Source organism: Lygodium microphyllum, chromosome 17 (genome assembly GCF_053477565.2).
Source record: "Lygodium microphyllum isolate KBCC chromosome 17, Lygodium_microphyllum_v1.1.10, whole genome shotgun sequence".
In the NCBI taxonomy this organism is placed as follows: Eukaryota; Viridiplantae; Streptophyta; class Polypodiopsida; order Schizaeales; family Lygodiaceae; genus Lygodium; species Lygodium microphyllum.
Genome location: NC_141151.1, coordinates 83,209,870 through 83,227,106, shown reverse-complemented (window position 1 = coordinate 83,227,106; position 17,237 = coordinate 83,209,870). Strand labels below are relative to the sequence as shown.

At 39.5% G+C, this 17,237-nt stretch overlaps 1 protein-coding gene across 1 annotated transcript in view; it reads left to right on the top strand.

The window, feature by feature from the left end:
• The first annotated feature begins 12,553 nt into the window (after positions 1–12,553).
• FUG1 (Translation initiation factor 2, small GTP-binding protein) overlaps positions 12,554–17,237 on the top strand; it is a 28,550-nt gene continuing 23,866 nt past the window's right edge. The window contains exons 1-5 of the mRNA XM_087696790.1: positions 12,554–12,965; positions 13,057–14,775; positions 14,881–14,913; positions 15,031–15,144; positions 15,246–15,395. Coding sequence (XP_087552916.1) covers positions 13,195–14,775; positions 14,881–14,913; positions 15,031–15,144; positions 15,246–15,395 — 1,878 coding nt within the window. The 5' untranslated portion in view covers positions 12,554–12,965; positions 13,057–13,194. The remainder of the gene's footprint in view (positions 12,966–13,056; positions 14,776–14,880; positions 14,914–15,030; positions 15,145–15,245; positions 15,396–17,237) is intronic.

The window sequence follows — 17,237 nt, the reverse complement described above, 5'->3', positions numbered from 1 at the left end:
TTAAGAGACAGAATTGGACTATGAGACTATTATAAATGCTTTTCTATCTAGGTTTAAAAAAAAAGAAAGTCAAAGTGAGATTTGGGCGAAAATAGAAACTTGTGTTCAAAAATATGATCAATGTGTTGAGGATTTTGCTAGGGACTTTGAAAGATTTTGGAATCGATGGAGTCTAACATTCTTAGAAGGTGAGATAGCCCCAGTTATGTTGAAGATAATGTATTTTGTAAATGGGTTGAAATTAGAAGATTGGAGAGTGAAATTAGAGATAAAAAACCCTAAGACTTTTGAGGAAGCGGTGAAGATAGCTCAATATCAAGAGAGGAAGACCAGAAGAAAAAAAAGTTAGGGTTTGATGAACCAAGGGAAAGGTTGAGTTCAAGGCGAGTTGACAGAAAAGTTTTTGAGGAGAAGAGAGTTAGTTATGCCTATCCTGAGAGAGGTATACTATATTCTCTATTTAGGAGAGATGAGTTGACTTGTGAGAAATCAATTGAAGTATGTGAGGAGAAACTCCCTAGGGTGGTTGAGGAGAAAAATACTTGTTTGACTAATTGGAGTGAAGAGTCTAGGAGTGTGAATTCATACCCATTGACCACGGATACTTCTAGTTCAGTGATTAGTGATTTAACTAAAGAAGAGGGATCGACTGATGATACTTTGGAGCTTGAGGACTATAAAGATTGAGCTAGAGTTGGATCTGAGTTGTAAAGAAGAAAATGAGAGACCATATGATTTTAAGGACCAAGAGTTTTCATGTTCTTTGGGAGAGGATGAGAGTCAAGAAAGTTTTGATATTTCTGATGAGGGAGGGTGTGATGAAAGTTCTGATAGTCATGGCAGTGTTGAAGAGAGTAAAGACAATTTAGAGAGTGAGTTTGTTTGCCTTGGTGATAGTATAGATGGATCAGATTGCTTGAAAGATGAAGAGAGAATTGAGGATGATTTTTTGAGTCTTTTGGAAAACTATGAGGGGGAGGGCTTAGAAACTGTAAGTTTTCAAGATGAAGTTAAGGGTTCAAATTTGTTCCCTGATGAGTTTGTTGAGTTTGGTTATGAGTTTGTTAATCAAGAGAGTATTGAGGTTTTGGGTTCTGACTCTTGTTGTGATTCTGGTATTGGTGTTATTGACTCTGATGAGTCTTGTGAGTTTGTTGTTGATGGTTTGAGTAGCCCTGGAGAGGCTTTTGTTTGTGATGTTGATGATGTGGTTTTGAGTAGACCTAATCTTTTACTCCTTGATAGTTATGATGATGATTGTTTGGTTGTTTTAGGCAACAATGTCGAAGAAAAAACTTCATCTTATAGTCTTTTAGTTTCTTTGAGTTCTCCTAAAGGTTTTGATGTTGTTTGTAATGATTCTGATTGGGGTTTTGAGGACCTTGAGAGTGACATTGATGAGGATGTAAGAGGGAATTTGAGTTAGGCCTTGAAAAGAATTGAAAATTTGAGGGAAGAGAGGTTTAAAATCAAGAAAATAGAGTTGGAAGAGGTTTGTGAGGAGGTAGTTGGGGATTTGGTAGTTAAGGAGTCTTTGGTTGAGGTTTTAGACCCAAAATTGTTGTATTGTGAAGATGTTATTTGTGATGATGTAGAGGTGAAAGTTTCTTCAGTTTCTTGTGAGGTTTCTTGTAAGGATACTATGGAAGGTGTTCACCACTCTTTGTGTGTGAAAGACTCAATGGAGTGTTGTATCACTGATGAGTTGAGTGAGGTTACTGGGTGTCCTGGAGTGACCCCATGTGTTGATGTTGTTAGTTTTTGTGGTGTTGTGAGTCTAGAGTTGACTCCTTTTGATGTTGTGTTTGATTTGGAGATTGAGTTGGAAAATCCTTGCATAGTATCTTTAGGAGAAGTTATAGATAAATCAGTGGATGAGTTTGATTTTGGCAACATAGAAAGAGTTCAAACTTTGTTTCAAAAACCTAGCTTTGTTATGTTTTCCATATGGGAGGATAGGAAGGGTATGTGGATTGTCATTGTGGGTGATGAGATGTTTTGCTTTGATAATGTGAGTTGTTTTGAGAAATTTGAATTTGAAATTTTTGAGGATTCCAAAGAGAAATTTGTTGATGATTTTTGTGTGCCTGTTCAGAAGTGGTTTGAGAATGGTGTGTCATGGATTTTTTGATTTATGAATTTAAAGAACTCAGAGATAGATCATTGGATTTGATTTTTGATTGGCTCATAAATGTTGCATCGTTTTATGAAAACAACTGTTGCACATGAATGTTTGCAGACTAGGGGAAGGGCTAAATATGTCAAGTGTTTTTCTGAAAACTGAAAAGCCCTAGTCAAATTGTAGTTAGGTTTGATTTCTGCTAGCTTAGTTGTTCGTGTGACTAATTGTTTTGTCATTTCCTAATTGGTTTGCTTATGTTTGTTTAGCTTAGAATTTGTTTCTGTTATTTTTTTTAGTTTGTTGAGTGTGAAATTTGATAGCCTTAGTCGCGCTTGGTATTTTTTTGAACAGGATGAAGCTTGTGTTTGTCAATAGCTATTGAACATTGAGGAGCTAGGTATGTTTTCTTGTCGAGACTTTTGCACATCACGGGGATAATGGGTTCACGAGCACTTCACGTTGCACTAGTTGATGCACTGCACTCGGGGGTCGTCTCTTGTTCTTATCAAATACTTCCATGCCATGGGTTGGGATTATGTATGTTTTGCACCATCATTGAGCACTAGCACGACATGAGGTCCGCTGCAGCTATATGCAGTAACTTTTAGATGCATGCGCACATGAGAGAGCACCTGTCATTGAGTACGCATATTTCTTGCGCGCACGATATTTGGGATGCTCATCACAAAGTTAGGAACCTCTGGTTGAGTGTGTAAGGAGGTTGGGTGAGTTAGAGGGTCGTGAAGGACACCACCAATTGTGAGATGGGTTGTTCTTATCTGGTCAACATCTTGAGGACCATAATTTTTTAGAGTGATTGTGAGATTTTGGATGGGTGGAGCGGAGTATATCATATCTTTTTTTATGAGAGTTGAGAGGTGAGGATAATGAATTTTAAATTAATCAAGAAATTTTGTTTGCTTTTTGCATGATGCACGATCACATGTAGATAGACTAGGCACAATTTCATCAATGCATACATTATTTTTCTGTGTAGCATCGATTGATTAGTTGCATATCATGGATCCAACATTGCATATTTTTCCAAATCATGAATGATTGGGCACGGAGTTCATTTCAAAAAACCATATTCCGTGAAAAATAATGCATGCATTGAAGAAATTGTGCCTAGTCTATCTACATGTGATCGTGCATCATGCAAAATGCAAACAAAATTTCTTGATTAATTTAAAATTCATTATCCTCACCTCTCAACTCTCATAAAAAAGATATGATATACTCCGCTCCACCATCCAAAATCTCACAATCACTCTAAAAAATGATGGTCCTCAAGATGTTGACCAGATAAGAACAACCCATCTCACAATTGGTGGTATCCTTCACGACCCTCTAACTCACCCAACCTCCTTACACACTCAACCAGAGGTTCCTAACTTTGTGATGAGCATCCCAAATATCGTGTGTACAAGAAATATGCGTGCTCAATGACAGGTGCTCTCTCATGTGTGCGTGCATCAAAAAGTTACTGCATATAGCTGCAACGGACCTCATGCCATGCTAGTGCTCAATGATGGTGCAAAACGTACATAATCCCAACCCATGGCATGGAAGTATTTGATAAGAACAGGAGACGACACCCGAATATAGTGCATCAACTAGTGCAACATGAAGTGCTCGTGAACCCATTATCCCCGTGATGTGCAAAAGTCTCGACAAGAAAACATACCTAGCTCCTCAATGTTCAGTAGCTATTGACAAACACAAGCAATTAGGAAATGACAAAACAATTAGTCACACGAACAACTAAGCTAGCAGAAATCAAACCTAACTACAATTTGACTAGGGCTTTTCAGTTTTCAAAAAAACACTTGACATATGTAGCCCTTCCCCTAGTCTGCAAACATTCATGTGTAGCAGTTGTTTTCATAAAACGATGCAACATTTATGAGCCAATCAAAAATCAAATCCAACGATCTATCTCTGAGTTCTTTAAATTCATAAATCAAAAAAATCCATGACACACCATTCTTAAACCACTTTTGAACAGGCACACAAAAATCATCAACAAATTTCTATTTGGAATCCTCAAAATTTTCAAATCCAAATTTCTCAAAATAACTCACATTGTCAAAGCAAAACATCTCATCACCCACAATGACAATCCACATACCCTTCCCATCCTCCCATATGGAAAACATAACAAAGCTAGGTTTTTGAAACAAAGTTTGAACTCTTTCTATGTTGCCAAAATCAAACTCATCCAACTGATTTATCTATAACTTCTCCTAAAGATACTATGCAAGGATTTTACAACTCAATCTCCAAATCAAACACAACATCAAAAGGAGTCAACTCTAAACTCACAACACCACAAAAACTAACAACATCAACACATGGGGTCACTCCAGGACACCCAGTAACCTCACTCAACTCATCAGTGATACAACACTCCATCGAGTCTTTCACACACAAAGAGTGGTAAACACCTTCCATAGTATACTTACAAGAAACCTCACAAGAAACTGAAGAAACTCTCACCTCTACATCATCACAAATAACATCTTCACAATACAACAATTTTGGGTCTAAAACCTCAACCAAAGACTCCTTAACTACCAAATCCCCAACTACCTCCTCACAAACCTCTTCCAACTCTATTTTCTTGATTTTAAACCTCTCTTCCCTCAAATTTTCAATTCTTTTCAAGGCCTTACTCAAGTTCCCTCTTACATCCTCATCAATGTCACTCTCAAGATCCTCAAAACCCCAATCAGAATCATTACAAACAACATCAAAACCTTCAGGAGAACTCAAAGAAACTAAAAGACTATCAGATGAGTGTTGCCTAAAACAACCAAACAATCATCATCACAACTATCAAGGAGTAAAAGATTAGGTCTACTCAAAACCACATCATCAACATCACAAACAAAAGCCTCTCCAGGGCTACTCAAACCATCAACAACCAACTCACAAGACTCATCAGAGTCAATAACACCAATACCAGAATCACAACAAGAGTCAGAACCCAAAACCTCAATACTCTCTTAATTAACAAACTCATAACCAAACTCAACAAACTCATCAGGGAACAAATTCGAACCCTTAACTTCATCTTGAAAACTTACAGTTTCTAAGCCCTCCCCCTCATAGTTTTCCAAAAGACTCAAAAAATCATCCTCAATTCTCTCTTCATCTTTCAAGCAATCTGATCCATCTATACTATCACCAAGGTAAACAAACTCACTCTCTAAATTGTCTTTACTCTCTTCAACACTGCCATGACTATCAGAACTTTCATCACACCCTCCCTCATCAGAAATATCAAAACTTTCTTGACTCTCATCCTCTCCCAAAGAACATGAAAACTCTTGGTCCTTAAAATCATATGGTCTCTCATTTTCTTCTTTACAACTCAGATCCAACTCTAGCTCAATCTTTATAGTCCTCAAGCTCCAAAGTATCATCAGTCGATCCCTCTTCTTTAGTTAAATCACTAATCACTGAACTAGAAGTATCCGTGGTCAATGGGTATGAATTCACACTCCTAGAATCTTCACTCCAATTAGTCAAACAAGTATTTTTCTCCTCAACCACCCTAGGGAGTTTCTCCTCACATACTTCAATTGATTTCTCACAAGTCAACTCATCTCTCCTAAATAGAGAATATAGTATATCTCTCTCAGGATAGGCATAACTAACTCTCTTCTCCTCAAAAACTTTTCTGTCAACTCGCCTTGAACTCAACCTTTCCCTTGGTTCATCAAACCCTAACTCTTTTTTTCTTTTGGTCTTCCTCTCTTGATATTGAGCTATCTTCACCGCTTCCTCAAAAGTCTTAGGGTTTTCTACCTCTAATTTCACTCTCCAATCTTCTAATTTCAACCCATTTACAAAATACATTATCTTCAATATAACTAGGGCTATCTCACCTTCTAACAATGTTGAACTCCATCGATTCCAAAATCTTTTAAACTCCCTAGCAAAATCCTCAATACACTATCAATCTTTTTAAACACAAGTTTGTATTTTTGCCCATATCTCACATTGACTTTCTCTTTTTTTAAACCTAGATAGAAAAGCATTTTTAGTAGTCTCATAGTCCAATTTTTGTCTCCTAAATTTCAAGCTTCTCTCAAAGTCAAGCAACCAATTTCGTGCTTCTCCCTGCAATTGATATTTAAAAATCTGGAGTTTATCCTCAAGATTAGTCACTCTCTCTATCAAACAACACAGCTCTATTTTTAAAAAAAATCTTTCGGGATCTTCAGTATGATTACCATGGAACTCAAGAAAATCATTAGCCATTTTCAATATTTACAAGAAATCAAAACTAAGTCACATACAAGTGAAACAACAAAACAAAGTCATTTTTTGCACTCCTCAGCTGGGGCACCTAAAAAGAGATGTTACGCGAGCGGTGATCGATAGCAATCCTCACTCACAACCCGATAACGAGACGTTAAGGAGTGCCGGTTGGGGTAATTGACTTTGTCGAATGCACAACTCAATTTGAAAAATTCAGATATCTGATAAAACACCACAAAACAAGACTAAAAACAATGCCTCTTATAGCTCACAAAAAATTTAAAACCCGTATTCGAGTAGAGCATCACACAACCACACAATGGAAATACAAATAATTCGAAAACAAACCAAGAGAAATATATTCTCGTACCTTAACAACTTTGAGCCGATGCTCAGCGCTTTGACGCCCAAAAGCTCCAACTTCCGAATTGGCATGACAAGAGCTCACTCTAGCGTGCGACCCTCCACTCTCCTCTCTCACAAAATACAATTGTAATCAAGGGGGAAGGCCCTTAACTCTCCATTCTCATCTCCTTATATAGTTTTCGTTCCACTTTCACACTCATTAGGCTTTTGCTTTCAGATGCTGGCTTTTGCTTTTCTACTACTTTTCACTATTTTCGTTTTTTCTGCTCTATGCCTATTTGCAACTTGTTTGGATCATAACATCGTCATTTGAACTCCGAATATAGTTGTTTGGGTACTCAAAACGATCATAACTTGTCTGGTCGACAAGCCAATGTGGGCAAAATTACGAAAATCTATAAAAAATGGACAAAAATATTGATATTCGTAAATCGTATCATTTTTCTCTATCTTTTATCTTGGACGACTTATTCCCTTCCTTGCCTATTGTTATTGTAATTGCACACACTTTCACCACACATGTCCTCTTTTCCTTCATGAAATACTTGCTGACGATGTAAAACGTACGACCTTTTCCTTTTATCCTTAAGTCTTCAAAATAAATATTCTTTGGATATGAACCTGTTTTTTTATGCAGTGTGCCCTAACAGGAATATGGTTTTTTGAAATGAACTCTGTGCCCAATCATTCATGATTTGGAAAAATATGCAATGTTGGATCCATGATGTGCAACTAATCAATCGATGCTACACACAAAAATAATGTATGCATTGAAGAAATTGTGCCTAGTCTATCTACATGTGATCGTGCGTCATGCAAAATGCAAACAAAATTTCTTGATTAATTTAAAATTCATTATCCTCACCTCTCAACTCTCATAAAAAAGATATGATATATTTCGCTCCATCCAAAATCTCACGATCACTCTAAAAAATGATGGTCCTCAAGATGTTGACTAGATAAGTATAACCCATCTCACAATTGGTGGCGTCCTTCACGACCCTCTAACTCACCCAACCTCCTTACACACTCAACCAGAGGTTCCTAACTTTGTGATGAGCATCCCAAATATCGTGCGTGCAAGAAATGTGCGTGCTCAATGACAGGTGCTCTCTCATGTATGCGTGCATCTAAAAGTTACTGCATATAGCTGCAGCGGACCTCATGCCGTGCTAGTACTCAATGATAGTGCAAAACGTGCATAATCCCAACCCATGGCATGGAAGTATTTAATAAGAACAGGAGACGACCCCCGAGTGCAGTGCATCAACTAGTTCAACGTGAAGTGCTCGTGAACCCATTATCCCCATGATGTGTAAAAGTCTCGACAAGAAAACATACCTAGCTCCTCAATATTCAGTAGCTATTGACAAACACAAGCTTCATCCTGTTCAAAAAAAAAACCAAGCTCGACCAAGGCTATCAAATTTCACACTCAACAAACTAAACAAAATGACAGAAACAAATCTTGAGCTAAACAAACATAAGCAAACCAATTAGGAAATGACAAAACAATCAGTCACGCAAACAACTAAGCTAGCAGAAATCAAACCTAACTACAATTTGACTGGGGCTTTTCAGTTTTCAGAAAAACACTTGACAGCGCGTGCTACTATTTTTGCTCAAGTTAAAGACATGATTGCGAAAGCCCAACAATCATACACTAAACAAGCTAATAAGAAAAGACAAGCCATGAGTTTCAATATTAGTGATTATGTTTGGTTACGTATTGAAAAGAGAAGATTGCAAAGTGTTGAGAAACACCTTGTTGCCAAATTAGCACCTGGGTTTTATGGACCTTTCAAAATAATTCACAAGATTAATGACAATGCATTTCAATTAGAACTACCCAAACATTGGAAGATCCATAATACTTTTCATATCAGTTTGTTATGACCTTTTAGAGGTCAATTACATGTCCACACTATCTATGAAAATTCTCCTTTGTTAGAAGTAGAAACTGAAATCCTTGAACCTGAAACTATTCTAGACACTGACTTTATGACCACTAGAACTGGCCGTAGATATTCTAGATATTTGATTAAGTTTAAAAATCATCCTATTGAAGAGGCCCAATGGATGCATGCCTGTGATCTAAGTGCCTACCCCTCACTACTCGCTCCACATTGAGCTTATATCAATTGAGGACAATTGCTATCCCACCCCGGGGATATGATGTCAGGAGGCATATTCCATGATGGATTCCATAATTATATTTATTTGCCGAGGCTCGTACATAAGGTGGATTGCTTGTGTGAGAAGCTGAGGGGGACGCCTGTTCTTTTTGGGCATCAGATTAATTTAATGTGCACGTGGGTGATTTCGTAAAATACATATTAAATTAATGGACATTTACGAGTTTAGAGTGCGCACTCAAATTAAACTAAGGTTAGGATAGAGTTCCAACCTATTTAATTATTTTGTAGTTGAAGACTACTAGGTATTCACTTCTGTTAGGTTTTATTTAATTATTTTCTAACAATTGTGAATGCTTCAGTTGATGTGTAGAGCAGGCGCGGCGATGGTGTTAGGTAGCACCAGGCGATGACGTGAATCCAAATGCCTAGAAGAATTACTATTTTTGATGGGCGTGAGCCTTATCACTAAAGGTGTGGCACCAATATTTATTTAAGCGTGCTTATTTATTAAAGCACTTGACAAAACATTTATTATCTTGTATGCACATAGGCACTTAGTTAAATATTTCATTATTTGATATTTGTATTTGGGCACAGCCTGACTTTTGAACGCCCAAACACCTTACTTTATATTTACGCAAAATCAAACGCAAAAGCAAAAGCATGCTATTTGCAAAGTGGGCTATTTTTGGGCTTGAAGATAAATAAATCTATAAATACATGCCTTGTGAAGCACTCACACAAGATGTGGGGGGAGATTGCACCCAATTTGTCTTTTTTTCTCATGTCGTGCAAATTCCCTTTTGCTTTGTTCTTGAAATTATGAAGGTTTGTAGAGTTATTTGTTCTTGGGGACCTTCCAGCATTCACTACGCACACATACAGCATCCGATTTGCGCACCAAATATCATCTAAATCCACGATTCCTTCTTCATTTCAGCATTCATTGAAGTGTTTGTTTATAGTCTAAATTATAATAACCAGATAGTTTGTTTATAGTGAGCTATGATAGAACATTGTCACTGATATAATCTAAAGCCACGATTCCATAGAGGTAGCATGACCAAATTATATAGGGATCCTTTATGGTCCACATATAAACAAGGTGATCCTCTATGATCCACATGCAATCAATTTCTATGATACAATTGCTCCAATGCTCAAGAAGCATGGTATGATGAAATAGTATTGTTGTACAAAGTGCAACCTCGCATACTATGTGCACTAGCATATGCATACAACATACATATACATTCCTTTATCGAGTGTATTAGGGGGAACATGCCTTCTACGCACTTGCAGAGGCACAAGTCATGCCCTTCATGCTTCCCAAATATATGTGGTCATATAATATGTCTAGTTGGCTTGTTGCCACTAACCATGCTTTGCACAACATTATGGTATTGCAAAACTCATGAGGTCGCACATTGCTCACTTTGCATTCTTCGGGAGCAAAGGGAAAAGGGAGTCGTGCTTCATGCAACCTGATAACACACTTCACACATGACAAACAACATACTTAAAGATATCACATGACTTTACAATATGCTTCACACATGACAAACTACATGCTTCACATGCCACAGAGAGAGAGAGAGAGAGAGAGAGAGAGAGAGAGAGAGAGAGAGAGAGAGAGAGAGAGAGAGAGAGAGAGAGAGAGAGAGAGAAGAAGAAGAAGAAGAAGAAGAAGAAGAAGAAGAAGAAGAAGAAGAGGAGGAGGAGGAGGAGGAGTATATTAATGTCTCTAAAAGGCCAATGTGGCGTGTGAGACCAAACCGATCGATACAATGACATGCATCTCTCATCTTAAAAGGTAAAAGATATGCCTATAAGACTAGAAATTAGGTAGCATTCTATGTAAGAATATGCTTGTGGTACAAATGTAATTAATAATTCTAAAATATGGAAGAAAAGAAGAAACGAGAAATGGTAGAAATGTTTTTTCCCTTAGTGAAGAATCTATCTCAAGTGGAGATGATGTGGCTATAAGTGGTTAACATGCCTCAACATCTATCTCGTATGGCACTAAATGATATCTCTAATCTATATGTGATAAGGGTGTCTAGTTCTCCTCCTAGATGAACGTGGGTGTCTTGCTCAACTAAGTGCCACTACCTTGTCCATAGAGATACCTCCTGAAGATGAAGCTAATTTGCAATGTGTCCCTAGTGGCTATCTATTAGCAATGGTGGCCAATCTTGTACTAGATTGTGTGGTATCAAAAAAGTTAATAACAATCCTCTGTCAAGGTGGAGTTGGATGTGAGGGGCTCCTATCTTGTAGAATAGCTGATCTATACCTCTAAAGGTCCTCAAACGCCATAGATGCTATCACCATCTCTGCTTTGATGATCTCGTGTGGGGTTGAGCTCTTTGCTTGTATCAAATGTGATATCATCATGACCAACAATCACTCCATATGCTCCCATCCTTCATAAAACTCCCTCTATGGTTCATCATGATCTATCAATGGCTGTCTCCTCGTGTGATAGAGGCTTGGGCGCCAAATGGCTACCCCATAAAGGAGTGTGGGTGTAACCAGTGTATCAAAGAGCCATAGTTGGGTGCGTGGCTCATGGAACTGTATATGTGCACATTGTCTCTCTAGTGCACCTAATGCTACATGTGCTTGTGCTAGTCGAGCCTCTAATGTCTTGCTCCAATAAAATTGTGGCCCTTTGAAAGTGACTCCTTAATACACATATTGTCGGTGTAGTCTCCATTTATTCTCCATCAAATGTGAGTTGATGCTCAGATCTTGTAACCCAAGTGTCTAAGGTGTTGAATATCATAACCTTAGTTTTCTCAAGATTCACCCTAAGGTCTTTATCTTTGCAAAAAGTTGATAGTGCATCCAAGTGTCTCTGTAGTCTATATATATATATATATATATATATATATATATATATATATATAGAGAGAGAGAGAGAGAGAGAGAGAGAGAGAGAGAGAGAGAGAGAGAGAGAGAGAGAGAGAGAGAGAGAGAGAGAGAGGTTGCAAGTGTTTTATTTGGCCATGAGAGATGAATTTCACCAGTACTTTAGACCCACTATTAAGTACTAAGGAGGGCCACTTGCTTGCACCAATCATCAAATTGGTTTGATAGACTCTCTCTTGCTCTCTATCTCTAATGGCATAAGTATTGAGATGACATGGAAGTCCATCACCAACCTCTTTGTATTGGGTGGATTCATGACTCTCAGTTCGTAAAACAATAGTTTTAACCATTATTGACAGGGCTAGCTTGATCTTTAGCAAAGATGGTTATTGGTTCCAACTTTGTTCCCCTTTACTTATGTAGACTTAGGCCGATGTATAAGTGTGGTTATGTTACGATCAATGTCGACGCTATCTTCTTTTGGGGGGGGGGGGTTAAGTCCATGTTGAAAGCATCATCAATAGCAATGTCTATTTGCTCTATTTACTCCATTTAAAGAGTTCACAATTGTAAAGTTATATCTCATCGCCTCTTGAAGTTGGTGGGTTTTACACAGTATTATATGTGGAGCGTGCAAGAAGTGTGCTTGTCTATCTTGTGTTTGTGAGCAAAGAGAACGAGAGCTAGTTTCATAAGTTTGCTGAGTGACATGCCTTAGTTGATATGGGTGCCACATTGTTTGGTGTTTTTTTTTTGTGCTTTAACAAAAGGAGGAAGGCAGAGCAGAAATAAGGCCATCTAGAGGGACCTTTTACAAAACATGTGGGGATAAAGGGAGAACGAGATGGTGCATGCTGAACCACAATCTCTCTTGCCCCCTCCTGCTGAACCACAACACTCTCTGTCAAAACAAAGCAATCGAAGCAAGCGAAGGGATTACCGGAAGCCTTAATCACATTTATCCTTCGGCCTTATTGCGTGAATTTGCATGCTTGCTTAAGAGTGGACAGTATCTTATCGCGTTTGTATCTGATCCCTTTTTCCTGCCTGGAGCACAGGGCCTTACTTCTTCCTCACCACCATCAACATTGTTATCATCAGCCAAAGATAGAGAGACAGAGTGAGAGAGAGAGATAAGAAGAAGAAGACGAAGAAGCAGCAGCAGCAGGCAGGCAGGGCTTGTCTTCTGTCCTGTGAGTGCATCAGATTTTCCTCTGTGCTTGATTCTGCTAAATTGCATTTGCATATAAATACACACTATAGACCTTGTTTGTGTATGTTAAGGCTGAGCCCATCAGCTTCTCCTTATCCGTCTGGCGGTTAAAGGCCAAGAGCTCATAGCCATTGATGGGCCTCTTCAAGCTGTCTCTAATGAGGTTCTAAGCTGGTGCCATACCCAGCTGGACTGCCACTAGTGTCCCAATGGCTTCCCTCTTCTCGATTGCCTCCATCGCGCCTGCGGGCCAGCATGGTGCTGGCTTCCAAGGCTCGCCCGGACAGGTCTGTATGCAATCCTGTGCTCATCCTCACCACAGGCCTGTCCCCATTGGACTGAACTCGTCTCCTTGTGAGGACGCTCCGCCTTCCGCTGTTAACTTGAAACAGTGTTCATGGAGCGGTGCTAGTGATAGCCGATGGAATGCCGGCCGCAGGAAAAGGTTCATAACCTCTTGTGTGATCACTACAGCAGTGGTTGAGCAGGACACTGAATTGAAACCGAAAACAAGTACCTCTACTCCTAACTCAAAGCCAGCCTTGGAGGCAACAGCTTCATCAAGCAGTGGCTCACCATTGGTCCTTAAGGCATCCCCAAGGCCTCTTCCACAACCATCTCCAAAGCCTGTCCCACAGCCACGGCCAAATTTGAATGCACCTGCTCTGCCTGCAGATGCAACTGTAGGTATTCGTGGTGGTAGGATGCCTCGGACAAATGGTACAAGGAACGGAGTGAACAGGCAAATCTTCAGACCTGGAGACAAGACAAATGGTGGCTCGGAACACAAGAATCCTATTGACGCATTAGGACAAATTTTGGAAAAGGCAGAGAAGCTGAATGAGCAGGATCCAAATGTGCAGAAGGACAACCGCTACACCAAATCCACTTGGCGGAAGGGAGTTGGAATGGTGGACAGACCCCCACCCACCAAGGTATTGCAATCAAGTAAACCTCTTGATGCCTCAAAAGATGAAAGGCTCGAAGCTACTATGCCTGGGGCAACAGCCTCTGCTATTACCTCAGGGACTGAAGCTGGCAAGGCCTCATCCGCTGTAAAGGTAGAGTTGAACAAACCCGAACTACGCAAACCTGTCGTGAAGCCACCTGTCAAGCCAACCCCAAGCAGGGAAGGTCCACAACGTCCTAAACAGATTATTTTACGAGATATAGGTGCTGCACCAAAGACTGCTGTGTCCAAGGGCAAATCAGCAGCAGTTGCCTCAGTTGATGCAGCTACACCTGTCAAATCAGGTAAGATAGGGACTATGAAGGGAAAGGATGGCAAAGAGGACTGGAGAAAGAAGACTGTTGCTGATGGTCCCAAAAGAAGAACCGGTGCCAAGGATGACAGTGATGTGGTGGATGTGGATCTACCAGGTGCTGTCAATAGTGCTCGCAGAGGTGGCAGGAAGATGTCAAAAGCCAGCCGAAAAGCTGCACGTGCAGAAGCTGCCAGAGCAGCTGCACCTGTCAAGGTTGACATCTTAGAAGTTGGGAAGCAGGGAATGTCTGTTCCTGATCTTGCTCAAAAACTGGCTGTCAATGATGCAGAAATTGTGAAGACACTTTTCTTGAAGGGTATTGCCACGACTGTGAATCAAACATTAGATGAGGAGACAGTCAAGCTTGTTTGCCAAGCATTTGACGTAGAAGTTTTGGAGGCTGGCACGACCAAGCTAGAGGATATGGCCAAGAAAACTGGGGAATTTCTGGATGAGGAAGACCTTGATCACCTTGAAGTGCGGCCTCCGGTCGTTACTATTATGGGCCATGTTGATCATGGGAAGGTGTGTCATCCTACAGTCATGCATTCCCATTTATGCATCTCTTGTCCTTCATTTTGAGGCTTCAATCGTAGAATCTCATTTTCTGAATGTCGTTGTTGTCGCCAGACATCATTGCTGGACTTCATCAGAAAAAGCAAGGTAGACTTTAAATCTTTCCATTGGTGTAGAAACAAATTGCATTTCTAGTCAGTCACATAAGTAGCCATCGGTTGGCTCTGTGCCTAAAGCTTGGTTTGATGATGTTATAAAATGTAGGTGGCGGCAAGTGAGGCAGGAGGTATTACCCAAGGTATAGGAGCCTACAGGGTACCTGTCACAGTTGATGGAATAGAACAATCTTGTGTTTTCTTGGATACTCCTGGACACGAGGTGATTTGATTCAGTTAATAACTCTGGTTGTGCTAAGCTTACATTGTGCTTAGAAATGTGCATTTCCTTGAATTCACATGGTGGTTGTATGTTTTATTCAGGCTTTCAGTGCTATGCGAGCTCGTGGGGCTCGGGTCACAGATATTGCAATCATTGTAGTGGCAGCAGACGATGGGGTTAGACCACAGACACAGGAAGCAATTGCACATGCAAAGGCTGCAAATGTTCCCATTGTGGTAGCAATAAACAAGGTCATATGAATTCTAGTGCCTGTTGTTTTTGTCTACATGTGTATCAAATTTAGTCAAGCCATTATGTTTTTGTATTTCCCTCTCTCTAGTCAGAGGAGGAGGCGCATGGATGTCCTGTTATGCAAATGGAGTATGACAAGGATTTTTAGGAGTGTGTGGGTTAGTTTAAAAGTGGAGGGCAATTGATGTCATGTTTCTTGTGGTTAATCTGCCCCCAGGAATGCATTAGCAGAACATAACAATTGAGTTATTGGATATCGGATGGACTGATGGTTAAACTTTCTTCTCCTTAGAGCCAAAACATAGAAATAATTTCTGCTACTAGTAGGTTGCATGACAGGCTAGAGCGTGCGTGAAACAGGCTAAGCTGTTCCTAGGTTTAGGTATGGGGATTAGCATAAGGTTTCTGAATGCCGTTCAGCTCCTGTGAAAGACTGCTTGTTTGATCTGCCACTTTATTGTACAACTGTGATTAGTGCAAGCGATGGAATCAATCATGAGTGAAACTTTTGGACAAACTTATGCACTCTTGCCTAGCAGAAACAAGGCCATTATTGACTGATTGTTTTTGACATTGAGTGCTTGTAATTCAAATCGTTAAAAAGAATAACGAAAGAGTGATGCTCCCACTTCTCACAGATGATGGGAATCAAGCTCTAAACCAAGAACAAAACCTGTTACTAGTTCACAATTACTACTCTATATTATTCTTAGCTCTGTCCCCACCCCTAGCATGGAAGAAAAAATGCCAAAGCCAAAATTGCTCAAATTAGGTCCAAAGTAGTTCATGAATCCATAGCAAAACTTCTCGAACAAGACCTATCCATAATCAAAATAGGAGATACCGTTCATGAACTCAAAAGGGGAAAACCCTAGGCTTGAATGGCCTCCCCAGTGAGCTTTTCCAAGAATTCAAAGAATTTCTTATCCCTCCCCTTTTAGAAGTTTGGAGGGAGGGAGTCAGATATGGTGCCCTCCCACACTCCATAAATGGAAGAATCATCAAACTCATCCACAAGTGTGATGCAGACTAGCATAATGGCAGGGTACTTTATTGCACTTGTTTTGTGCTGGCTGTATGATTGACTTTTGCCAAAAAATGAAGTTGCTAGTGAAATTGGCCTTCGGTAACCCAAAGGGTGGTACACCACATTTCAGCAAACACTTAATTGAGTGTAACAATAAATTGAGCAAGACAAATCCATAGGTAGCTAGAGCTAGAGTGGTCTTGCACCACACATGACACTTGTTGGCCGCAAAGCTTGGCACCTCTTTTAATATTTCTTTAGATTAGTGATGCACTCTTAGAAATAGTTACGTAGCTGTATTTCAGCTGATCCTTAGCTTAATACAGGAAAGCTTGGTGCCCCTTTTAATATTTCTTTAGATTAGTGATGTATACTCAAAATTAGTTACAGGGTTGTATTAGGGCAATCTCTCGTGGCACAACTGATTCATAGTTGCACAATGGTCTTGCTACTTTCATTGTTGGCCTCCAATCAACTACAGAGTGTTCAATGTTGGCCTCCAACCAACTATAGTATTCAAAAATACGCATGAATATTTTAGCTTGCCAAACCCTAAGAAAGATAGCTAACATTTGAATCCAATTTCATGGAGCATTTTCCTTGACAATTGTCTTGCAAAGTTACCATGCAATCCCACACTATTCCTCTCATAAATAGGGGATTTTCTCATAATGAATCTATAAGAAAATCACTTTCTTCATGGAAAAAGTTCTTCAAAAAATGCACAATATTTGAGATCTCAGAGGAGTAGACAAGATCACAACCGTTGTAATAACTTGTTTTTATGATATCTAGATAAAAAATAGCAACATAC